General features: G+C 34.9%; 1 protein-coding gene across 1 annotated transcript in view; it reads left to right on the forward strand.

Annotated features, from left to right (window-relative positions):
- csmd1 (CUB and Sushi multiple domains 1) overlaps positions 1–27,624 on the forward strand; it is a 716,970-nt gene that overhangs the window by 631,068 nt on the left and 58,278 nt on the right. The window contains exons 45-54 of the mRNA XM_031902727.1: positions 3,027–3,172; positions 7,304–7,384; positions 8,739–8,852; positions 11,863–12,051; positions 12,558–12,704; positions 13,981–14,169; positions 16,100–16,285; positions 22,499–22,693; positions 23,706–23,879; positions 25,233–25,406. Of these exons, the coding sequence (XP_031758587.1) occupies positions 3,027–3,172; positions 7,304–7,384; positions 8,739–8,852; positions 11,863–12,051; positions 12,558–12,704; positions 13,981–14,169; positions 16,100–16,285; positions 22,499–22,693; positions 23,706–23,879; positions 25,233–25,406 (1,595 nt within the window). The remainder of the gene's footprint in view (positions 1–3,026; positions 3,173–7,303; positions 7,385–8,738; positions 8,853–11,862; positions 12,052–12,557; positions 12,705–13,980; positions 14,170–16,099; positions 16,286–22,498; positions 22,694–23,705; positions 23,880–25,232; positions 25,407–27,624) is intronic.

A 27,624-nucleotide genomic window follows, 5' to 3' on the forward strand; every position in this document is an offset into this window, starting at 1 on the left:
TAAAAAAAAAAAAAAAAATGTGTGTGTGTGGGAGCGTAATAATGACGTCTGCTGTTTTTCTGTGTTTTTTCCAGCGTAAATAAACATTATTTTTTTCCTACCAACACAAATTTTTAACAGGGAGTGAAACTATAAAGCAAATAAGTTCCCTCATCCCATCTATTGGGTTTTTAACTTTAAAATGTGTTCTGTAGCCTAAAGGCATAGTGATCCACACTATGAAAAGATGCCTTATCTGGAAAACATGACGTTCCACACTGCATATACGGTATAAAATGTTTCAAACCTGTTCTTATAAAGGATGGAAGTTATGAAGTTAATTTGAAAGATTTTAGTAGAGGATTTTACTTTCCAGTAGATTCTGTATTGAATTTATAAAGCAGACTCAGGTGGTCAAAATGCTTTTGATAAAGGCCACAAGTTAAATGATTTCAAACAGCCTCTTGCTAATCTCTGATGTACTTGACTACACATCACAAAAGAATGAGGATTTCGTTAAAATTCAGACATTGCTCTCTACAAAGCTAACATAAAAGGAAAGCTTGCAGCAGTCAAAGGTCTCATGGGTGACAATATGGTGCTTTTTTATTCCAATTGAGAAATAGCTAAAGGTTCTTTTAAACCATATTTAAAGAAAGTTAGTTGCGAGATACTGGAATTTTATATTTTTACACAGTTATGCTGGCTGGTAACAAAACAGGTTATTGATAAGTATCAGAAAAAAACTATGCAGCTTCTTTCATGCATTTATGTATAAATATTGTCTTAAATATTGAACATAATTTGGCCAATGTAAATACATATCCCTGATTTTCTATATTTATTGGCATACCCATAAAGATGAATGACTTTTACTACCATAGGAATAACCAAACAAAGCTAGTTACTGGTTACCATGGGTTACTGCCCATGTACACAATTGTTGGTAAATGAGCCTGACTATGATAGCTGCTGTAAAAATCCCTTTGGGTGAAATCCACAAACCTTATAATTTTCTCTCATGTAATCTTTGTCCTTTACTAAATATAAAATACCTTTAACGTTCCAATTCATTATCTTCCTTTCTCTTTCCACTCTTCAGTGTTTACAAAAGGAAAAATGTTTTTTCCCAGATAAATGAAGACATTTAACACTTTGATCTTGCTGTGCAGCATGGCATAGATCAAAGGGCAAAACATTGATTTTTCATCCCTTAGCACCTTAAAGGTTTATTAAAACCAAATGATAATTCAATATCTGACAGGTTATGTATTTTTAAAATAAATTATAATGGTTTATATGTGGTAGTGTGTTTGTTTGTAAAGAAAAAGAGGAGATGAGGAGAGAGAGTTTTTTTTTTCTTTCAAATATAAATAGGGTGTATATTATGTGGAATGCTTTGGACCTGTGTTTTTTTTTCCAGATAAGGCTTTTTATTTTTTTAGTAATTTAGGTCATATTTAGCTCATAAGGCTGCTTAAATATTAAACATTAAAAGCTCCCAGTAGGATTGTTTTGCTACCAATATAGCTTTATGCTAGGTGAGTCATCAGTAAGTAAAATGCATAGTTTATTATTACAGAGAAAAAAGAAAAATTGATCAAAAAGTAAGAATAATTTGCTATGAAAGATGCAAGCGCATACAGTGTATATAAGCTTTCTGGATTGTGGATTGCCAGATAATATATATTCTAAACCTGTACATTACCTGTATATATTAACAGCACTGGGATACATTAAGGTATCCCTTACAATTACATAACCAGTGTAGAGTAATGTGACTTTCATCGATTTGTTGATGACTTAGACAAATGGTTGAAATTTTCCCCATTTCTATATGGGTCTCCTCCAATGGGATCAGAACTCCCCACATGTTTCAGCTGGTTAAATTACTTTTTTCATACATACATTAATATATGTATAAACTACATGTCATTTTTTCCATCCAACAAGATGCGAGTGTGAGATACAAATGTAGCATGTGTCATATTGTTGCATCCAGTCAGAGCAACTTTGACTGACACATGTAGTAGCAGGAACAAAACACTTGATCCAACTTTATCTGATCCGACATTACCTTACAGCCCATGGAGGATACTACAAAATCTAATTTTGTTGCATGGCATTGTGTGGTGTTGCATGGAGGATCAACTTAAACCTGTCCCACAAAATCCGATGAAAAGCACCTGTGGAGTTTAACCATAATAAGAGGATAAAAAAATAAGAATCCAACAGAATTGGACACTATACTGTGCATTTTTTTATTGTTTTGGAGAAACATTTGTAAGGATGTAAAATGTTATTTGATGACGTCAAAGAGAAAAAGTTATATGGTTGGGGAATATGTGAATTGAGAAAGATGGTAAAAAAAAGTGTGGTGCTGCATGGCAAGTAAGGTTTTTGAGTGGTGGTAATTGGCAAACACGAGGATGTGTCTGGTTTTCAAAAGGGGGAAGCGTAAGGATGTGAAATGTTAATAGTTAATACAAATTAGTTTAGCCTCTAGGTGTCAGTGTGTTCTAAGGTTAAATAATAAAGTTGTGTGAGAAAGAAAAGTAAATAAAGGAAAGAGGAACAGGAAATGCAGTGGCCATTTCACAGTGAGAAGGTAAGGGAGAAGGACTTGTCAGGGAAAGCTTAGGAAAGAGAAAAGTGCCAAAACTGTGTGATGTACTGAAGTCACACAAATAAAGTTGAACTGGTTTACAGAAGAGTCTTCCATCACTTGTGTCAACACAAGTTTTTTGTCACATAGCACCACACCTGTTATTCATTTTTATCTATTTAATTATTGTTATACAAAAGTAAAATACAACTGTTCTGGTGTAGGTACAATATCAGTTTTCCAATGCTAATATGTTTTAATGTGATATTTCATCAAAAAGTACAAATATGTTTTTAAATATTCTGTATTCTGACATATAATTTGGAATAATGAATTTCTAGAGTATACTGATCCCTTTTATTGGTAACCATTTTCCAGTAACTGTAAAAAGTCTGCAGCTGCATGTTTTTAAAATGTTTTTATTTTATTTTTTTCCACTTAGGGATGGACCTGATCAAAATTCTCAACAGTTAGGTGTTTTTAGTGGAAATACAGCTCTTGAAACTGCTTATAGCTCATCCAATCATGTTCTTCTAAAGTTCCACAGTGACTTCTCTACAGGTGGATTCTTTGTCCTAAATTTTCATGGTAAGTTTTCTGTATTTTCTCTTTTGGAACAAACTATCTGTCCCTAAAGGTAAAGTTAGAATTCATAGACATATTCGCTCACTTTGTATATTTAATCTGCTTCAGGCATCTACTCATATTTGCCAGGTTGTTCTGAATATAGATTTTGTTGTATTATATGCATTATTTATATACAGATGTTTATTTTACTTTATTGAATGTCTACTGAGGCTTAAGTTTAATTTTTAAAATGGTCTGCCGCTGATCCAAGGTATATGTTTACAATCAGGCTAGCTCTCTGGCTTTTCTTTTTGTACAGTTGAATCTCTATTATCAACATGAACCTGCAGTTCATTGTCCTATACATGATTTTTCAAGAGTTGTAGTTCACCATTATGTATTCAATAAAGGAGTAAAATATTCTAGCATTTAAATACAGAGAAGGGGTTGTCTTTCATCCTCTCTCATTATAAACACCCTAAAAGCACTGTTCACCATTAGTGAGAGTTGTAGTTCACCAATTTTTTATGCTAATTCAAAGAAGCACAATAATCACTACAGTATTAAATTCAAAAATCTTTTATTGAAGTTGTGATCGCATTTTCTAAGCTGCTTGGTACATAATTATTTAAAATAGAATGTTGTCACTTTAATAGCACAGTTAACACTTTACTGTGAGTTGCAGTTCACCATTACGTATTTAACAAAGGAGTAAACCAATCTAGCATTTTACTTTTGCAATCAGAGAAAGAGTTGTCTTTTATCTATTTATTATAAAAATGGCACTTAGTGATGTCATCAGTTATAATTGCTGCTTAGTAATGTTGTTTCTGTCACATGACTCACTAAAACGTGTGTATTAAAATAAATAAATAACTTAATAAATAAAGTACCCCGTGATGAAAAACATGTGGATATTAGAAGCCACCTCAGAGTTCCATAACCTGTATATAAGCAATCAACCTTCGGCCTCCTGCTTTCATATGGTCATGGAACTCTTCCATGACTTATAATATCCTTACATTTTAAAACATTACCATTAATGGTTCTCTGATATTGTTATGCCAACCCACACAAAATGTTCTTACTGTTGTTGTTACTGTTTGAGCTGTTTATTTCTGCTAATGTAAGCAGCTTAGCATAAATAGTTAACTCACTTCCATATACCATTATTAGTGATTGACTCCTTTTTCTGCACCCACCAGCACTAGTCTTAATTAGAGATGTAGCGAACCTCACAAAAAAAGTTCGCGAACCCGTTCGCAAACTTCCACCAAAAAGTGCGAACTTTTGCGAACTTTGCGAACCCCATAGACTTCAATGGGAAGGCGAACTTTAAAACCTAGAAAAGCCATTTCTGGCCAGAAAACTGATTTTAAAGTTGTTTAAAGGGTGCCACGACCTGGACAGTGGCATGCAGGAGGGGGATCAAGGGCAAAAACGTCTCTAAAAAATACGTTGTTGACACAGCGTTGCGTTTTGTGCTGTAAAGGGCAGAAATCACACTACATTTCTAAACTTGTGTAATAAACTGCTTTAAAACGTCCGGCGTCTACATGCCAATCAAGTCGTGTAAAGGTTACAGGCGGTTCACACGCAAAGACAAAATGCCGCAGTAGTGGATATGGAATATATTATTGCTGGTGGAAAAACATCGCTCAGGTGATTTTATTGCAATGCAATGTAACTACTATGTGTAACGTGTTTGGTGCACTACTATGAATAACAGCAAACAGCACTGGACACATTAAAGAACAGTAACTTAAATTAAAAAAAAAAAAAAATATTAATAATAAAAAAAAAGTGATCTCTGGTTGGTGCTAGACTAATAGCACTGGGCTCTATAAATTACAGTAGCAAAGTAAAAAAACACAAATAAAAAAAATGATGTGAATGTGTGGTTGGTGCTTAGTGCACTACTATGAGCAGCACACCTGTCTCCAACACACACAGACGGAGCTGCAGTACACAATGAAAAGAAGAGTAACAGTAATCAGAAAATAAAAGCAGTCCTTACAAGGACTATTGGGTTACAGCAGATGAGATCAGCACAGGACAGCTGCCCACAGCAGCTACATACAGAGCAGTAGAAAGTAGTCAGCAAAGCTACCTAAACTGCCCCTCAAATCCCTGCACAGCTCTCTCCCTATGCTAACTCATCAAGCACACACAGGCAGAATGTAAAATGGCTGCTGGGCTTCGGTTTATATATGGAAGGGAGTGGTCCGGGGGTGGTCCAGGAGGGAGAGCTGCCTGATTGGCTGACATATATCTGCTGGCTCTGGGGTGAGAGGTCAAAATTTGGCTCCAGCTAAGGCAAACCCAAAATTGCGAACTTCGCTAAAAGTTCGCGAACTTGCGAACTTGCGAACACCCGATTTTCGTGCGAATTAGTTCTCCGGTGAACAGTTCGCTACATCTCTAGTCGTAATGCCTGTAAGAGGGGCCTGGATGAGTTCTTGAACAAGCATAATATCCAAGGCTATTGTGATACTAATATCTACAGTTAGTATTAGTGGTTGTATATATAGTTTATATATGTGAGTAAGTATAGGTTGTGTGTGCTGGGTTTACTTGGAAGGGTTGAACTTGATGGACTCTGGTCTTTTTTCAACCCTATGTAACTATATGTAACTATATGTAACTATAGTCTAAATAGCACACAGTGCAGTTAAGGAATGGGAAGGGGCAGGAGAGGGGATCCCTGTGCTCCTCCTCTTGACCCTCCTAAATACAGAGTTGAGGAATGAAAAAAGCTGCACCCACACCCATTGATGTTGGGGCAGGGTGCAAGTGAAAAAAAACATGGTGGCTTGGTTCTGATTTGTACAGTATGCACACTGTATTGCCATAAGTAAACTGGCTACTCTGTGTGTATATGTTTTTTTATTCTATTTTACACAATATGCTATATGATCAGAAGAGTGCAAGAGTATTTGTCAAAACCAATAATTAATATCTTGCCATATTATAATGATTAAGATCAATTTTAACACATTGTTCAAAATAATGGACAATTGTGGTGTGTAATTTTCTGCAGTTTTGCAGTTGTGACCAGCCATGGACCTCATTGAGAAGACCATGTGTACCTTTTGCTGTCATACTCTAAGGGCAAATTTGCCTACATACCCTTAAGAATAAATCCTTAAGAATAAACGGCGAAACGCATTTGTTGCGCATTTGTTTTTTGTCCATGTCTATTTTTGTCGCCTGCACTTTTTTTACACGGCCGTGCCCAATTTAGACGCGACCGCGCCCAATTTGATGCACGACAAAAAAAACTCCGTGCAACAAATTTTTATGTAGCGAATTTTCACGGAAGTTTTGCAACACAATTCGCCAATTGCGAAATGCAGAAATTCTCTGTGAATCCATGCCTGGCGAAAAAATTTGCTCATCACTATTGCTGTATTCTTTTGTACTATTTTGTATGCATGTCCCTTTTTTACATCCCTTAACTCATACGCATGTCTTTATCCATGCATTTTGCTTGTTTCTTTTTATCTTCTACATAAGGAAGAAAATGCATGTAAACAGGGGCAGGTGGAGAGGCACAATTCCAGCTACTGGAGAAATGCAAGAAAATAACAAGTTTATAACCAGACTTTCTCTCCAGAGAAACCCCCAGGACACTCTTATTAGACACCATTGGATAGACTTCACATACAGTAGTTACTACAGCAGTGAGCTGGCCAGTGGCAGTATATAAATTCAAAGGGTCTCGTGCTCACCAGTACAAACAATTAGATGCAGTCAACTTTCCTCTGTGGGTGCTTCCTTCTCACTGCATTAGGTCTAGTGTGTGTGTGTGTTTGTGTCTCTGTCTTTACTTTTACTCTTGCTTATTCAGGTTTTCTTGACATTTGCTGCAGAAATGTTATAATTTTGTTATTACATTAACTGCTACCAAATTAACAAAAATATGACAGGCACCTCCTGCCATTAGTAGCCATAATAATCATGACTTTCTGCAAACTATCTGGCATTTCATTACTTGAATTCCTTATTCTGTGTTATTTTGAGGATTTGTAACAACCTTCTTCAGATGTTAAAACATTTAAACGTAATAAATGTCTGTTTTATGAGCATAATTTAAATATATTACATTTATATGGACAATTATTTTTTTTTAAATAGTTACTTTCCTTTCAGCTTACCATCTTAAAAAATGCCATCCTCCTCCAGCTGTGCCTGAAGCCGATATAATATCTGATGATGATGATTATGAAATAGGTATGGTGTCCATGTAGAACTTTTGTGCATATATCTAATAGCTGTAATAAATATTTATTTAATTAAATATGAATTGCTTTCTTTGAAGAAGATATGTTGCAATTGTATCTGAAATGAAATAAAAAGTTATATAAACATGTGCGCTTTATTATGGAAATAGTCAGATTCGTATACATAATTTTCCTAAACTATAGTAATAACAACTACAACAAAAACATAATATATAAGCAAAAGTAGTGGCACATGAGGAGGTTTTTTTTGTCATGCCAAATTTTTGTCACTCAAAAAAGGGCAAAATACTAGAAATCTTCTACATTCAAATTTAATGTAGTGACAGGTGATCAAATGCAGTATTGCACAACTTTGAATGATACATGCCTGTAACTAGACAGAACAAGATGCGCTGTGTGATTTCAATTTACTTTCAAAGTTGGGAGATTTGCAGAATTTTGCCACCCTCCCATGAAGCACAATATGGCGGGGCAACAAAACTCTTGAAATGTCAATATGTGCCATTACCTTAGACTCTATACTTTACTCTATCAACAAATTTTGCTGTAAGAAAATAAAATGAGTTGAAACCGTAAATGAAACACTTATATTGTGTGTTGTTGGAAAAGGAGAAAATATTACATATTACAAAAATACATAATGGAACAACTAAACAATAAATAAATAAACACATCTGTTAAACAGATTTATTTAAAAATAGGAAAATGCCACTTTCTATCAGGTATATCTAATAAATGTTGAAGTCATTTATTTTACTAAAGATGTTGAGTTTTCTTAAATCATAATTTTAAAAAAATGCCCTGTGCCTCGCTAAGCTTTCTTATCTCGGTCAGTATGCTATTTATATTAAGTGCTATTAATCCTACAACAATGTAACTGATGGGTTTCGGATAGGAACAATGACAACTGTGACACACTGCTCTGCTATAAAGATAACTAAAATCTCAACCAAAAAGCATGATAAGACTTCTTCCTTCAGGCCAAAGAGAGACTCAGTGGTAAAAATTAAAAAAATATACAATACTCACAGGCTTGTAATATAAAGTACAGTTTTACCCCACCACATCACCATATTTATTATAAGTTGCACATTGTTTTTAAATCTAACTGAAACAACCTATGAAGACACATAAACTAACACTTAACCAAGTATATGAGGAAAAAAAATAAAGACAACAACACAATGTTTCCCTTAGTGTTGGAGTTTTGTTGGCCATCCCAACACTGAGAGCTTCTTAGCTTTTCAATTTATGACATTCAGAATATGCAATAAAATTCACAAATATATTGTATACAATGACCATGTCAATACCTGTTAATGATATGTGTATATTATTTCCAGGAGATTTCGTAAAATATCGTTGCCGTCCAGGCTTTACATTAGTTGGAAATGATATGATCACGTGTAAGATGGTGGTTCAGTTGCAGTTTGAGGGTTCGCTGCCAAAGTGTGAAGGTATGAGTTTACATTTTCTGCAAAGCTAAACAAAATTGTAGTCAACAAACACTTTTCTGAATCTGCTGGCAGCTGCTTTCTATCATAGAGAATAAAAAATGACTTTCCCTTGGCCATACTGCTTTATCAGTAACTAATTTGGCTCATAGCAATACCATATTAATTCCCTTTTTTAAGGCTTTACATACTATTTGATTAGTACTTTCTATTTGTACTTTATTTGCTTTAGTACACATTAAATGACCCATTACGTTACATAATTTGTCATCCACAAAAAATGCCCACATCCTTCTTTAATTAAGAAGGCCCCCAACATACTACCCTTAAGTGTATAAGTAGGATTTAAGTATTAACTAGCATTTTGTGAAAGCACATGCAATATTACCATTTGTATATTATTTTAAAGGACTCGGCACTAGAGGTATGTGGATTTTAATACTTTGATGGTCAAAATGACCTTAGTCACCTCATACTTAACTGCATGGTTAGAGCCACTCGTCCTAATCCCCACAATTAATGCCTAAAAACATATTTTGGCTTCTTACTAGCAGCATCTGAATTGTGCCACTTCCTACTCAATGACTGGGAAGATTTCTGGGCAAGTAGAGGCATTTTGATTTGATTTGCACAACAAGAAGGTTTTATCAAAATTTTGCATGTTTTGCTGCCTTTTTGAGAGAGAAGATGCCCACAATGTGCTTTCAATGAACTTAGGGCAGATTTATCAAAATGTGAGGTTAGAGCTCATCCCAAAAATTCACCCATTTTCTATACATTCCTATGGGATTTTTCGAAGCATATTAGTCAATTGATGAAAGTAAGAGTTTACTTTTTAAAAATCCTATAGGAATGAAGAGAAAGTGGGTGATTTTGTCTTTCTGTGCAGAGACTGACACTGGGTTTTCAAAAAGCTATATTAAATTTGGGCAAAGGAAAATTTGTTTGCACAATGGCATACATTTTGCATTGAAAATATATTTTTTATGATACTGACTTTTATGACATTTACCCATAAGCCTTATATGTCATTTTGATGCCCAGGCCAGTTTATTCAATCTGTAAAGTAGAAATGCCCTGCACAAAATCCATTGTTTTGCAGAGTATAGTAGTATGATTACACATAGAGACACTAAGTACAATACTAACCTTAGGGTCATTTATGAACAAATGAAAAGCAATGGATGAAGAACAGACCCATGAGGTACTCGACTAACAGCACTGGTCTAACTAGATAATGTTCAACTGATCATCACTCGCCACCACTATATCTTTCCATTTGATCTCTATCCAAGAACAGAATGTATGTTCAAAGCCAATATTCCTTAATGTTTTATGTTTTTTTCTTTTTGTCTGCTGTGAGAATGCTCTATGAAATGGGATAGGTGCAGCACAGAGCAGCTGTATCTCAAGGTTATGAGCTGTGATTGTCTATGTCTATAACGTAAACTGTAAATAGCTCTACAGCTATTGATTTAAACTTAAATTGATTATCTCTGTATATGGCAATTTTGATCGCTCTCCTTTCAAAACAACTATTTCTGTGTGACAGGTTCACTTTAAAATGTACTCACAGGATAAGTACCAAACCTTTCTTAAAGCCTGAATCAGCTGAACTTGTTTGGCACAGTTTTTTAAGTGCCAATACTTCAGTTGTTAAGTTGCTCTTGGGAATTATAAGATATTTGTAGCATCTCTTTCTTTGATAGTGCAGTTTTTGTTTGACTACATGTTACCCAATATCATATAATAATATAATAATAATAATAAATAATTTTATCATTATACAGAATTAGCAATTGTTACCTAAATTCTCTTATAGAGTCAGTTTTGTGCCATACATTTTCACAAACTGGTTAAATTGGCTCATAGTGCACACAATGTCATCTGTATTTTCTGTTTGTATTTCTCTGTTTTACTTTTGGCAACTTTTTAAATTTTTGCCATAATCATTCGGGGAAGTACTAAAGTTTATTGTCTTTTGCCTGTAAAAAAGGTATATCATTATACACATAACATCCACTGTAAAATTGGAAGGATTCCTAGATTCTGTTATGCTGAGAAACATGTCTCTCTGCAGCTAAAATGTAATATTCTCATAAAGAGTCACTAACAACTTTTAAAACATAAATTGTTTGATTGCATATTCTTTTTTATATATCCCAAATGTAGCTTTATTGCATTAATATATTTTAAGTACATTTGCAATTTAGCCACACAAATTAAAGGCTGATGTATTTCTTGAGTAATATATTTATAGAAAATGTGCCACTAAATAGATATGTAAGTGCAAATCAAACTGAATCAGAAGCATTCCTAGCAGTTCAATGAACTGATGCAATTATCAATACTTTCCTGAAAGTCATAAACTGGAATGTTTATACAGTTCACTCCTAATGGGTCTGTGTGGGCCCCAATTATGACCCAGGCAGGGGCCTAAATAATTTAATCATTCTGATTTGGAGTTCAGGTAAAATTACTCTTGTTTGCAAACCCTGGCTTACCGTGTATGCCCAGCTTAAACCTAATATCTGTGGTGTGCTAGTTGTGGCTTCTAATCATCATCTGTCATTTCATAAAAATGTTTTTGCCCAAATGAATCAGTCTGCTTTGTTCTCTTGTGTTTATAAAGACAAGAAAGAGTCTTGCAGAACTTTGGGGTGAAACAGTACCTATTCAAGGAGCATTTCTGTCTGGCTTCTGACTTTGCTTATGCCCTGCTTTACCTGTAGTAAATGCCCAGTAATATGTTTGCTAATTAGTCCACTAAAGCAAGGCTGTAATTTTCACAGAATTTGACCTTTTAATCATTTCATTAAACAGTATTCTGCCTATTATATACTGTATATAAATAGGCATGTATGTTTGAGTTAATTTTTGCATATTTCAGAAGTGTGTGTATTTCCTGTACATTATATCGTTCATTAATACAAGCTAACATCACTTAGCCGTGGAACTAACCGAACATCATTGTATTGAGGAGTAATATTCACTATTTTATCTCAATTTATAGCACAATGTCCTGCAAATGAAATGCGTTTAGAGTCATCTGGTGTCATTCTAAGTCCTGGATATCCTGGTAACTACCCAAATTCACAAACATGTTCTTGGACCATCAAAGTGGAACCGGGTTACAATATATCAATTTATGTGGAAACATTCCAAAGTGAAAAGCAGTTTGATGAACTTGAGATTTTTGATGGTAAGAAAAAATGAATATATACTATGTTCATAGAGATGAACACTTGAATGTTTCATTGTCATTAGATAGCTTCATTAAGGTGTTAGATGGCTTTTTAGCAAGAGAGAAAATAAAGGGCTATTAAAATTAATTTTTAGCACAAAGTTGGTTAGGGACTGGTCTGATATTTTAATATCATGTAGTAAGGAATTGATTTTTCACCCTTTGAGACAAATTAGAAAGACTATACATGATGATTTTCACCTTCCCCTGGATTAACTAGCAGTAACAATGATTTTATATTTTAGATTCAGTAGAGTAAGGACTGGATTTATGGATTATGGCAACCTGCATGAGAAACCTGGGACCAAATAAGATCATGTTATAGCCAAATAAGATCATGTTATAGGCTGACATAGTAATTCTGTTATTCCCTATCCAGTTTTCTGGTCTAGGATTTCAAATATACAGTTAGTCAGTAATAGTATCGCTTTTATCAATGCATTTATTTACTGTGTATTTTAAAGGTCCTTCTGGTCAAAGCTCTTTAATGGCAGCTTTAAGTGGAAATCTGACTCAGCAGCAAAATTTTACAAGCAAAAGTAACATTATTTTTCTTCGGTGGTCAGCTGATCATGCAACAAGTAAAAGAGGTTTTAAGATCCGTTACTCAGGTAAATAAAGACTTTGGTGAGTCTTTGTACAATTATACTGTCCATTTCCATCTTTTGTTTTGTTGTTCATTGCATTCTTTTTAGGCTTAGATGTTTTTAGTAGCCTTAAGTTATGGTGATAACAGTCAATTTATAATTCACTGCCCTTCTATATATGAAAAAATATGATGCAGCCCAAACCCTGAGCAAAATTACTACATATGCTTATTTGAAATATTCGGTTTACTTCCTACGTCCTAAATTACCACTCCTACATTATGAGGTGCTATTAAAATATTAAAAGTTAATTCAGAGTATGCCAACATGAGCACAGGCCAATGAATTCCTTGTTTTCTAACAGTGTCATTAAACTGGATTACAGTATATAAAGCACAATATTCTTATTATAATGCTTTCCAGTAGTTTTCCTTTTTAAACAATTCAATCTTTAGTACTTTAGTTGCTAAACCCCAAAAGTACTTTTTAAAAGAGCACTAAGGGAGCATTTTGCTAAAGAAAAAATCCTACCATGGTTTGAAACCTGCACTTAAAAACAAAAGTGTTATAAACACACAAAACAAAGGCTGTTTCTGCTTCTATAACTTCAAACATCATATGACTTAATGCAAAAAAAAAATCTTGTGGACAATCATCTCATCTAGATCATTTTTATTCTGAAAATATGGACCTGCACTTATAATAACCCTGCATTTATTTTTTTCTTAACACAAATTATTCATTTGTGCAGAGTTCAACAAAACTTTTCAAGGATTGTTTCAAGGTCACCACTACTTTTGGTTAACAAAACCTTTTTCCCTCTGACCACAATAGGCCCCCATTCTATCTGACCAATCAGATTTTAACAAAATATGTACTTGGGTGAGCTTCAATCTGCCATCCATTACCCAAACAAATAAGACTTTACTATTCTATAGTATTAGAAAACTACCAGTTCATTGTGCCAAAGAAGAGAACTTTTGTTTACCCCCAAAGCATATACAGTACCTGCCTATGTGACCAAGTATGTTGCTCTATGCCATAGTTTTAGAGAACTACCCAGCAGAATATTGTTGCAAAGTATAAACCACATACTTAAAGATTTACAAGAGTGCTGGACTTGGTCACACAGTATATTGTTCTGCATGGTGTGTTTTTTAAAGGATTCTATTCTTTTAAAGATATAACATGAAAATAATCTAGAATAACCAAATATAAATGGGTATATATATTAGCATAAATGATCATTTTCTTTAAAATCTCTAACCTTCTTTGTGTTTTTTTTTTTGTTTTTTTAAAGCTTCTTATTGCAGTTTGAATACAGTGATAACAAATGGTGGGATTTTGAATAAAACAGGAATAGAACTTGGAGCTAAAGTTTACTACTTCTGCAAGCCTGGCTACAAAATGATTGGGTATAATTATGCCACATGCATTAGAAATTCAAATGGGATGTATGAATGGGCTTCTTCTGTTCCAATATGTAAAGGTAAGCTATGATAATCTAAAACATAAACTGACATATAACATAACATAACTAAACATATAACATAACTAAAACTCCATGACAATTTCACAAAATACTTACACTGTAAATGAACATAAAAAAAGGCAAAGTCCCAGGACTCTACTGCTCCAGACTCTTCAGCAAAGGGAAGCAAAATAATCTTTTCACATGCTACATCATGTAGTCTCATGTTCCCATATATTATAAAAGAAATGCAACTGTTGGTGGGGTATATGATAATAATATAACTTAGCCCTCAGATGGTTTTTCTCCCTCCTTGTTTAAACATTTGAAATTAAATATATTTTACATAATGATTGCTGAGCACTAATGTAGCCAGCTTTCTAAGCCTGGTTTTCAACCTATTTTCTAGTTTCCTTGACATTATTTTCCCTTCAGTGCCACTTACATGAAACCATGTACTGTATTTATTTGGCACCTGTAATTATATTTATCCTATTTTGTGCATTTATTTGATATTGTTGTTATTTAGTGGATCTGGTTTTGTTTGATTTATTGTAATCATTATTTAATTTTTACTAACCATTCAATTATGCATCCTTTCTATCTCTGTGTGCCTTTCTTGCCCATCTCTCTACTCCAGTTCGTCTGCTAAATATACCCAGTTACAAAATATTAGTTTTAAATGTCCAACTCTGAAACACCAGAGCTTTCTAATCTGAAGTAAAGATCCAGTAAGCGAGTGTCAGACTGGAGTGTTCATGGCCCACCAAGGCTGCCACCTCAGGGGCCACCAAAGTCCTCAGGGGCTCCTAAACAAGGCATACCCAATGCCCATCCCCCCTCCATATGTACAGTACCTTTTGATTCTCTCTTGCAGCCATGATTGGTGGGAGGGTCAGGGGGAGCGCCCATAGTTTCTGGTGGCGAATGGGTCTGGGGGCTTACGTGTTTTTTTTCCAGGTGGCCCGCTGGCCCAGTTCACCTAGAGTAATGCTTAACCCTGAGAGTAAATTCAAGGACGTTATTAAAATATTATATGGGTCACTGATATCCAGACCCCCAATCAATTTTATAGAGTGCTAAGGGACATTCTTTTTCAGCACTAAGTGCTCTGGTACTTGTGCTTGGGTCATTGTAAATTACCTCTTGTGGGTCCAAAAGCATTCCAAAGAACCAGTAGAATGCAATACCAGTATACAGTGATTCAAAGTCTGACATTTCATGCATCTGCAAACAGATTAGTATATTTCTCCATCTGCTGGACACTTTGCCCTGCAAATATGGTACTGATACTTCCAGCCCTATGCATGAAGCATTATTTCCTATGGGAGCCCATAGGAGGATTTTTGTGCCACTGCCCTAGGGTCATTGCAAGATGATCTATGTTTCTTTTTATATATTAGGTTACCTCATTTTTGTAAATTTTGTTAAATGGCATTACTGAATTAGAGGGAAAACAAAAAATCAGTTTTAAAATATTTCCTTTAAGTGCAGGGATTATTTAAAGAGTTAAAATGTCTGATTTGGAAAAATAAATAATATTCCTAAATGTTATGATGGGGAACCTAAACATACTGACATTAAAATGATCAAATAATATTTACTGGTATATGAAGCAGTTTTATTGTGTTGCAAGCTAATGATATTGCACGATATGATTATTATTATTATTATTATTATTATTATTATTATTAGGGAACACATTATCCTCATCATCCAAGTTTGAATTACTGGATATTACTTACTTCCACATTTAAGGAGTTAATATGTTTTTGTTATGGTAAATCTGATTTAAGATACACATATCCATGAACAAAAAAGTGCCATGCTTCTAAATGCATCACTGAATGTGATTTTCTGAAGGTATTAGAGGTTTAAAATATTTAAATTTATGTAGATTTCTTATAAGGCATGATGTGTAAAGCCCTTGCTGTAATTTATGTTTCAGCTGTGTCCTGTGGAATTGCCCAGTCACCTGGAAACGGTTCTGTTTCAGGAAATGAGTTCACTTTAGGAAGTAAAGTGACATATGAATGTAATGAGGGCTACAGATTGCAATCTAGTCAACAATCAACAGCAGTATGTCAAGAAGATGGATCGTGGAGTAATGCAGGCAAACAACCAGTATGTCAGCGTAAGTATAAAAGAACATCATTTCTTTTTACACATTTAAAAATGCCTGTCTAATACTTAAGATTTAATAAATTTCCTATAAACAAAGTAATGTAGAACAAAACTGCTTATATGAAAGTATGCACTAAAAGATACATGATGATAGATAGAAAGATAGTTAGAATATTTAAATAATATACTATATATGCCATGTTTAAAGGATTAGTAGACCTTTAACATAAATTGATTTAAAATTGATGAGTGCTAAGCACTAAGCACTTTTGCAATTTATATTCAAAAAATGTTTCCAAGATATTAAAGGGGATATATACCATAAATTTTTACAATGCACTAAACCGTGTAAAATAGAAATAAGTGCTTTTATTTTAATACCTTTGGGTTCAACTATGTCCATAACTGGTTGAAAGCTGTGCTCTACCCAGACCTTATGCCAGCTTCCAGTTTAGACTCTTCAGTATGTGGCTCTGAGCCACTGGCCCATATAGACTTCAGTGACACAGCAGACTGACACTTAAGTGACACTTAAAGTGCATAGGGTGGGCGGGGCTTTGCAATGTCACCGGCAGTCCGTTCCTGCTCTACTTGCTCCCCCCCCCCGGCAACAGCACAAGCAGAGAGACACAGAAGGAGGAAACTGGGAGGGGTTTTCCCTGCTACTATTGAGTAAAGTCTGTCAGTCAGTGCTGTGACCACTTCCTGTGGGAGACTGAAGCGACACTCCCATGTTTCATTTTGCTCTGGCTTCTGATTAGAGAGGTTGTGTATGCATCTCTCATATAATGACAGTTTTAAGAGGTAAAATGCTTTCAAAACATCTTACCTTCTGCATCATGTCTCCTTTAAGGGTTAAAAGTACTGTTAACATGAATGCATTTTATTACAACAGCGTTACCTGCCTTGTAGTCGAGGACATCATCAAGGAAGTTGTCAGGACTGATCTGATGGGTTTTCCTGGTTAGAATAAACAGTAGAGACCTGAGGTATTTGTTCCCATGTCTTTCTTAACCAGAAGAACATCAGTTTAGTCCTCTTTCTCCTGGAACTTATTCGACAATGTTCTTGGCTACTTCATGTTTGGAAAGTGACCAGCAGGTGGTGCTGTTGTAACAAAATGCAACTGAGCAGTATTTTAACCCTTAATATCTTGGAATTAAAAAAATAAATAATGAATGTAAATTGCAATAGTGCTTAGAATAGCACTCTCATTAATTTAACATCAACTTATTTTAATGGTTCCTTTATCCTTCAATCAAATGATTCATTTGAATTTTTTAATAAATGTATTAGAAGCAATACACTTTCTATTACCTGTATTAGAAACTTGTGCATTTTCTGTACCTTTATGTGGGGCACTCAATACTCACTTTAATTAGAAAAACACCTTGCAAAACATTGGAGTCAGACAGAACAATCAAGTTCTTCTAGAAGCAGAGTTGCTTTGTTTTGTTTGTCTGCAATGTTGAGCACAAGAGAACAATGTTGGAAATATTCACTACAGGTACAAGTGTGGCTTTTTTCTGTAAAGTATTCAGTCATATAGTCTGTGACATCTCTTTATTCAGTGTCCTTCCACGTAAAAGATTCCAAGCTTCCACTGTTTACAACCTTAAAGCATGAAAACTAATATGCAAAGTGGGAGAGAGAGTAAGGTGTACTTTAAAATAGACATTTTTATTAAAAATGCATCTTTTATGTAACGGAAAACAATTTAAGCCCAAGCAACAATGAAACGGAATTACAGAAACAGGAAATTATATAATAATATCCCTTTAATACAGGGCATGTTATATACAGCAAGAGGCAATTACATGTCTCTGGATAATAGCAGAGCAGCACAGAGTGAATTTAATAGAGGTGAGTCAGTTTCCAGACCTCTATTACTTGAGTACAATCAGGCTTTGTGGTGCAGTGCACTTGTGGTACTTCCAGAGAGCACTCTATTGTCCAGGTACGTCTGGCAGAAAAAAATTCTGTCCTTTAGCTGTGCAGAGAGGAACAGTGTGTAGAGACCAATGCATGTCCTGTTTAAAATGGACTTTGTATATTTGAGAATTATTGGCAACCAGGAGTGTTATTTGTAAAGACAGAAATGTTTACAAACATAAGCATTGATAACTAGTAGTATGGTTAACTAGTAGATAACCGATAATTACAGGCTAAAACAGCATAGAATTAGTTTAGATTCTTTAGTGTGTGTAAAGGAGATAGATAGATAGATAGATAGATAGATAGATAGATAGATAGATAGATAGATAAAGAGTAATTGATTGATAGAGAGTTGCATGCAATGGTTGTGTTGAAATCAAATCTTTAGCAATACCTGCTTGTAAAAAAAAGGCAGGTAAGTTTAGACACTCACAAGGTCAGCCTGACATAAGGCAGAAGCACAACTCTCTGAATAGAATCCTTTGAAATCTGTCTGGAAACTTTTGCCTTACAGCCCTAAGGAAACATGTCAAACTGACCTTGTGAGGGTCACATCCAAAATGGCTGGTTGACAAGCAATGTAAATAAAATTCACTTTCATGTCATAGATTATGTCTGAGATTATTTTACACTAGAGCTGTAAAACAATAAACCAATGATATTTCACTGCTAAACAAAAAGACACACTTGTTTCTGAGGGAGGGCAGCTGACCACTGAATCAGGTCTGAGAGCATTTTAACAAACATTTACAAAAAATGGCCAGTGCACATTCCTGACCCAATCTACTTTCCATGATATAATTCTCTTTTTATATTATAAATGCATATAAGTACATTAGTCACACAATTACAAAATCACAACCCCAATAACAACCCAACAGAATCCATGTATTAGGTTCCAATTGTTTACATTGGTTCACATATATAGGTTGAAATCGACACCTCCACGTTTGGTTACATAATTATTTTTATAATCCTTAAAGGAACAGTTCAGTGTAAAAATACAACTGGGTAAAATATACTGCAAAATAAAAAAACATTTCTAATATAGTTAGTTAGGCAGAAATGTAATCTCTAAAGGCTGGAGTGAGCAGATGTCTAACAAAATGGGCAGAACTCTACTTCCTGCTTTCAGCTCTCTAACCTCTTAGTTAGTCAGTGGCTGTAGGGGGAGGCACATGGGACATAACTGTTTAATTAGTTTGTGAGCACGCTGGCCAGATTCAAAAGCAAAATAACTTAACAGTTATGTCCCATTTGCCCCCCCCCCCCAAGTCACTCATTGGTTACTGACTGCTAATAGCTTTGAGTAGGAAAGCCTTTGTAGATGACATTTTTGCTAACCAGCTATATTGATAACATTTTTTATTTTGCTCGCTTTATATATTTTACCCAGTTTCATTTTTATACTGAACTGTTCCTTTGCCAATAGCACAAAAATATTACACAGACCTTTATAGAGAATATAAAACATTTTAATCAGTCACTGCCATTGTGACGTATATAATCTGTTTTCATTCTCTTCACACATTCCAGGACATTTCATGAGGAGTCATTCAGTTTTTTATTTGTGATTTCCAAGACCACAATATATCTTTAAAGACCTGGGCACATAAGAAAATAAATGAGGTGTTTGATATTTTTCTTTTCAAAGTGATTTAAATTAATTACAATAAAATATAAAATAACCTATTGGTTAAGTATTAAGCCCCTTCAGTGGCTACTGTAGAGCAGATTCAGAGGGCCGAAGGGAAAGGAGACTTAGGGGCACATTTACTAAGACACGAATCTGAACCGAATTGGAAAAATTCTGATTTGAAAACGAACATTTTGCGACTTTTTCGTATTTTTTGCGATTTTTCTGCGTCTTTACGACTTTTTCGTTACCTATACGATTTGTGCGAAAAAACGCGAGTTTTTCGTAGCCATTCCGAAAGTTGCGCAAAATCTGCCGATTTTTTCGTAGCGTTAAAACTTGCGCAAAAAGTTGCGCCTTTTTCGTAGCGGTAAAACTTAAAAGGTGCGACGTTTTGTGCAAGTTTTAACGCTACGAAAAAAGCGTAACTTTTTGCGCAAATTTTAACGCTACGAAAAATCGCCAGATTTTGCGCAACTTTCGGAATGGCTACGAAAAACTCGCGTTTTTTCGCACAAATCGTATTGGTAACGAAAAAGTCGTAAAGACGGCGAAAAAATCGCAAAAAATACGAAAAAGTCGCAAAATACCGATCATTACGAAAAAAACGCAATCGGACGCATTCGGCCCGTTCGTGGCTTAGTAAATGTGCCCCCTAGACTGTGGGGTCTGCTGTACTCTATTTCCCTTTCCCAGCCCTTTTTGTAGATTAAACTTTGCTGCACTCTCATTTATTTGCAGAGGACAGACAATTAATGAGCAAGTACTGTAAGTGAAAGAGGGTGGGAGGGTTTTTCTTTTGTATGTGCACTGGGCCCCCTTGAAGAACTTTTGCAGGGGGGCAAGGAACATCACTGAACCCCCTCAAGTTATTATTATTATGTGAGAGAGTGTTGTGTTGGAGTTAAAACAAATGACAAATTGAGATCATTTTGACACTTAGCACTTCTTTAATTGTGCAAGTAGCAGCCAAACTGTAAGCAAAAACCCACTCAGAGGACCAGCTTAAAGACAAACTTTTTTAAGAATGTAGAGTTCCACGGAGATACCCGTGCTTTTTATTAAGGTTGCTTAAATAAAACCATTTCCACCTAAAAAACCTCATATACTTTAAACATTAAAACAATTAAAAAGGGAGCAAGAAAGTGTCTTTGTGTTTGGATATTAATTACACTGTCTACAATACATTTGATAAAAAAGCCTGCCTGTCGGCTTACTGGTTCATAAAGAATTGATTAAATTTAGCAACTTACATATTCTTATTGAGTTTGCAATATTATGAAAGCAGGAATGTGTTTAAAGGAGATATTCATCATTGTTATTTTATAAAGCTTCACTGATCAGAGCTTTCCAAAACAAAAAGACAATTACATGGCTTTGACAGTTTAATTTACTTTTCATTTTCAGGTAGGGCTGAGTAAAAAAGGTGAGCACTTATATTGATTAAAGGCATTTTATTAACATACAGTACCATCTAGGGAAATAGTAATTAATTTATTATTGTTTCTTGTTATAAAAACTTCATGTTACCCTGTAAATGTTTCATAATTTTTTTTTTTGAGGGGGGAATTTTATTCCAAAGATTCTTATCAACAGTCTATTGAATAATCAGCATATTATTCATTGCATTTATAAAGTAAGTGGCAGACTAATAACTCTGTCACCTATGTGTACCTATGTTTGATAAATAAATATTCAACAATACAGTACAGCAATGGCAGACAGTGGGCCCAGTAGAGAGTCAATGTTGCTTCCATGCGCAAGATTGTTGTTTGCTCCCTTTTACTCTACTAGCAGCATATTTTAAATGTACTTTAAATGTACTATGTAAAAGTATATTTGTATAAATGGTCTGATTTACTAACATAGGTGCTCAAATGTGCCAGTGCCGTTAACAAAAGCAACCAATCAGAACTTTGCTTTCATTTTCAGCATGTAGTAGATGATTGAAAAGCCATTTGCTGACTTATTGCATCACCTGATGCACTCTTACCTTCCAGTTTGTGCCTGTATGATACCCAACCATATGGGGCGGGGACCTCCTTCCTACTGTGTCTCATACCACATGGCACTTATATATATATACATATATATATTTATTGTATTTATTTATTATATCACTTGTCCTCCCTGTGTGTAATTTTGTATTCTGTAAGATTGTACAGCGCTGCGTACCCTTGTGGCGCTTTAGAAATAAAGTTATACATACATACATACCTGTGTCAGTAACCCTTAACTTTTTTGATAAGTCTGTTTTAGCAAATCAGAACTAGGGTTTCTGAGTTATAAAAATGATTTCCTTTTCCTCTGTAATAATAAAACAGTACCTTGTACTTGATCCAAACTAAGATACAATTAATCCTTATTGCAGGAAAAACAATCCTATTGGGTTTATTCAATATTTAAATGATTTTTAGCAGACTTAAGGTAGGGAGATCCAAATTACAGAAAGATCCCTTATCCGGAAAAAGGTCCCAAGCATTCTGGATAACAGGTCCTATACCTGTAACTACTTATTAAAAATTATTTTAGTAAGTACTGTATGTCTACATTTAATTATGCTGATATTTAGCTGTTAAAGTGTGGTATTAATGTCCCTTTGTGTTGATTCATAACATGTTTATGGTAACATAATACAATTGTATTTTGCAGCTATTACTTGTCCAACTATCGATACTCAGCTTTCAGAACATGTCACTTGGAGGCTGGTCTCAGGCTATTTAAATGAATATGGTTCTCAAGTCTTGCTGAGTTGCAGTCCTGGTTATTATCTTGGTGGGATAAGGCTTCTGCAGTGTAGAGCTAATGGAACATGGAGTGGAGGTGATCTAAAGCCAAGCTGTAAAGGTATATGTAATTCAAATATCTATTTAAGCGTAAGAATTTAAAACATCCTTTGTTCACAAACATGTGTACTATATGGCTAAAAGTATCTTAAGGTTTTAAAAGCGCATGTTCTTAGCTGAGCACCCACTGCCAAGTTATAACTGTCTCTGGAAGTAATGTTAGAACTAATTGTTGGGAGCATGGCTTTGTTATAAACCAAAAATCTGACACAACAGAAATCCAGAAAGAATGCACATTAATTTTTAAAATTGCATTTAAATTAGTATGTATGACTTATATAGTTACATATAATTAAGTTGGGTTGAAAAAAAACAAAAAAAACTAAGTCCATCAAGTTCATCCCCAGTGCATATACTGTATATATACAGATACAGTATATACAGTATCTATATACTCGGATATATACAGTATCTATATACTCACCCACATATAAACTATACATATCAATATCTATACTAACTGTAGATCTTAAGATCACAATATCTTTGCATATTAATCTGATATCACAAGTTCACCCAACAGGGCATTCCCCACCTCCCTGCCCTTTCAGTGAAGAACCACCTACGCTGCTTCAAATTAAAGTTCTGTTCCTCTAGTCTAAAGGGATGGCCTCTGGTGCATTAATCTATTCTATGTGAAAAAATAGCCTCACTATCTGTCTATAATGTCCTCTAACGTACTTGTAAAGAGTAATCGAGTCCCTTCGCAAGCAAGATATGCACCCTAAGATATGCAATGCAAATTTTCTCATATGCCTTCTAAAAACAGCTACTGCTACTGTTACTATTTTTACCTTTAGTAGAGAGGTACTTTATCATGGCAGGATATGGAAGGTATTTTATTTTGGTATTTCAAGCATTGTAAGATAGGGGGGAAACCACATGTCACTTCTGCTGATACAGTAAATCAACTCTTATTTAATGGGACATGCCTTTACTGAAGTCTATAATAATTGTCCAAACATCGCTGCTAAAACTGTGATCATTTTGTTTATGAATTCTCTTGTTCCTAGTTATCTCATGTGGCGATCTACCTTCACCACCAAATGGGAACAAAATTGGAACTTTAAATATATATGGAGCTACTACCATATTTACGTGCAACACTGGTTACACACTTGCTGGGTCTCATGTACGAGAGTGTCTGGCTAATGGTCTCTGGAGCGGCTCTGAAACAAGATGCCTAGGTAAACATCACTGTTTTGAGCAAATGGAATATACAAAAGCAAGTTACATATATTTTTTCCAATATTACATATTTTATTGCACTTCTGACATGCAATGGCCTCTAATGCAACACTATGGAAGTTATATAGATTATTACAGAAGCCTGGTTTTAATTGAAATCACATTAATCGGTCTATAACTCTATAAAGTCCTGAATTTGTGTTCCTTAAAGAAGGAAAGTTAAAATAATTGGGGGATGCCAAATGTTAGGCAACCCCAGGTGATTTTAATAACTTACCTGATACTCTGGGCCTGTGCTCCTGTTAGCAGACAGCTGCACTGGCCTGGGGTACTACTTAGCAAGCAACATCCACTTTTTTTGCTTCTTTATCAAGTTATAGACAAGTGCACAAATAAGAGCTAAAATACTTATACAATACATTAATATGTAGATACCTGTTTGCAACACCAAGCCAAAAACACATATCTACTGTTGCCATCTTTATTACAGCATTCTTAAACACAAACACTTAGGGGCACATTTACTTACCCACGAACGGGCCGAATGCGTCCGATTGCGTTTTTTTCGTGATGATCGGTATTTGGCGATTTTTTGGAAAATTATCGCAACTTTTTCGTTGCCATTCCGAATGTTGCGCAAAATCTGGCGATTTTTTCGTAGCGTTAAAACTTGCTCAAAAAGTTGCGCCTTTTTCGTAGCCATTCCGAAAGTTGCGCAAAATGTTGCGATTTTTTCGTAGCGTTAAAAAGTCGCGCCTTTTTCGCAGCTTTCGCGCCGAGTACGAAACATTCGGATTCATTCAATCTTCAGTATGGTGACTTTTCTTGGGCCAGGTTGGAGCTGCAGGGTGCCATTGAGTCCTATGGGAGGCTTTCAAAATCATGCTAAGTCTGAAAGTTTCGCCCGCCGCTTGCGAGCGCTCAATACGAAAAAGTCGCGACAAGATACGAGCGAATCGTAATGGCTACAAAAAACTCACGTTTTTTCGTGCAAATCGTATTGGTAACGAAAAAGTCGCGACAATTTCCGAAAAGTAGTAAAGGTGCCAAAAAAATCGCAAAAAATACGAAAAAGTCGCAAAATGTTCGTTTTCCAATCGGAATTTTTCCGATTCGAATTCGTGTCTTAGTAAATCAGCCCCTTAGGGTCGAATGATCCTTAATATCAAAGTATCTTGTTGTGTTGGCTCCTGGCTGGAAAATTTTGTAAAAAACAGCTTCTTTGAGATTGTATTTAAAGCTTTGCTGCTAGTTATTCTATTTAAAATCTGAATCATTTCTGAAACTTTAACTTCATTAAAATGAAAAATAGTCAGCTTAATTAAATAATGAATTCTTGCTTTTTTCTTTAGCAGGCCATTGTGGTTCCCCAGATCCTATTGTAAATGGACATATAAGTGGTGATGGTTTCAGTTATCGAGATACTGTTGTGTATCAGTGTAATTCAGGTTTCCGTCTGGTCGGCACTTCAGTTCGTATATGTCTTCAAGATCACAAATGGTCTGGAAAAGCACCAGTTTGTGTCCGTAAGTATTCCACATTACATTTCAGCACCAGTGGCTGATATCATATATGATGCATTGTAAAGATCTTAGAGTTTGCCCCATGGTTAAAGTTTTCCCTCAGTACTATTTTCGCTCAGTATTATTGCTGCACAGAAACACTTGTTGATGTAGATGTAGAACAAAGAAAGAATAACACAAGGTGGGGGGTTGAGGAAAACAAATCAGCATGGCATTACATAAAATTACAAATAAGCAAGCAAATGCATGGCGTCTTTTTATATTGGATTTAGAAATGTTTTTTTTTTTTGTTTTACCCTTAGTTTTATGTGATTTGTGTGCAAATTGTAATGTAAATTGGGTGTAAAGTTATTAGAAAAACAATTGATTCCATTTGGCTATGGCTGCCAATTTAGTAGCCATAGCCAAATTCTTGTGCATAGTGCTGTCTTGCACAGTGCCCTATCATAACAGCAAAAGTAAATTGGCAGAAGACTCTCTGGTGTCTACACTGGTCATGCACAGCGCTTTGTAATATTTGCAAATATAAATTGACAGTAATTCTGCCGAATTCAGTGCTTGTAAACACTATGAATATAATTGCAAACTTATGCAATGTATAGATACTATAAAAGCATATGACTTTCAGACTGCTTTCAGGTTATCCTAATAATAAGACCTGTGAAGGTTCAAATGCAAACACTTTTGCTATATTAAGAATGTATTGTGCATTAGTTTTTCCATGTTCTACATGGTAAATAAATTGTACTGTTCATTTTGCTGTAGACTACATTGTCTTGAAAAAAGAGTGGTCTAAATCTGTCTCATCTTACATTGCATTCAGGCTTAAAAATGTGCTGGCTGATGATTCTTTTTAATAAGCTTACCAGAATGTACACAAAACATGGTATAGGCACCATAAAATGTAATTGTACTACTGTTGTCATTTAAGAATTTCTCATATGATTCCAGCAAAATTTTGATACCACCCATACCCTATGTATACAAATTATTGAGCAAAAAAAGGATGCTTTCTTACTGTTGAAGTCTTTTTAAGGGAAAATATGTTACTTTTTCCTTGAAGCACGACATTTGAAGTACTAAGGTTTATTAAATGTCTTCCATTTCCAAGCAATATTTTGTAGGTGTTTCATGTGTTTTCTTCAGATAAGCACTTTTTGAAATAACCATTAAATGCTGATTTGTGGATCAGCAAATCCATAACCACTATCCAAATTACCTCAAAATACAGATGGCTTAGAGACAAAGAAAGACTAATATGTTTTCATACATTGAGGAAAAGCTGTATATTCCTGGCACATTTAAATAAATAAAATACTAAAAAAAAAAACACATTAAATGGCATTCAAGGATATCTAATAATAAAGATTAAAGACCTTCTCTGGAATGATCTCTTCTGATTGGGGTAGCTCTTTTGCACTTCACTAATTACTAGGGACATGTGGCTACAGCCTGTGCAACTGCAATACTGCATTACACTGACCAAAACAAGAGAAGTAGGGCTGCTGTCCAGGGCACTAGGCAACGTTACTGCAGGTATGGGATCTGGGAAAACCCAGATTTGCTTCCAATAAGAATTATATCTTGGGATCATGTACAAGGAACTGTTTTATTTTTGAAAAAGAAAATATTTGTTTGTATTATTCACCTAAAATGGAGTCTATGGGAGGTGGCCTTCCTGTAATTCGAAACTTTCCGGATAATGGAACCAATAAAATTTGGAATTTTACTTTAATAGTACAGTGTATTGAGAGTTAATGCATATACAACATTCACCAACCCTTCACCAGTCCATGCTTATGTCAGTAAAAGGACTAGGGATGAGATACTGGAAGATGAATAGAAGAGGGCTCTAACAGAAATATAGGTAATAAAAATTAACAACAATTCCTAAGGCTAGATGTTTATGGTGTAGAGTCTACAAAATAATAGCAAATTTGGGGTTTCCCTGGCCTGGAACCCTTGGGAAGCTTTTCTGAATAAACCCAGTTAGGATCTACTTATGAGTTCCCTGCAAAAGAAAAGAATCGATAGAGTATACTTATATGAAAACTTGACAGCACAATCCAATCCAAACAAATAATTGGGAAGTTATAAATTTAGGAAAATTTAGCTCCCTTGGCAAATCAATGCTCAAATGGTGTTACCCCTTTGGCTTGGACTAAACATTTCACCCCAATGGTTAACTGGCTTTACATTTTGTATGATGTTTTGGAATATC

The sequence above is a fragment of the Xenopus tropicalis genome, chromosome 5 (genome assembly GCF_000004195.4).
Source record: "Xenopus tropicalis strain Nigerian chromosome 5, UCB_Xtro_10.0, whole genome shotgun sequence".
In the NCBI taxonomy this organism is placed as follows: Eukaryota; Metazoa; Chordata; class Amphibia; order Anura; family Pipidae; genus Xenopus; species Xenopus tropicalis.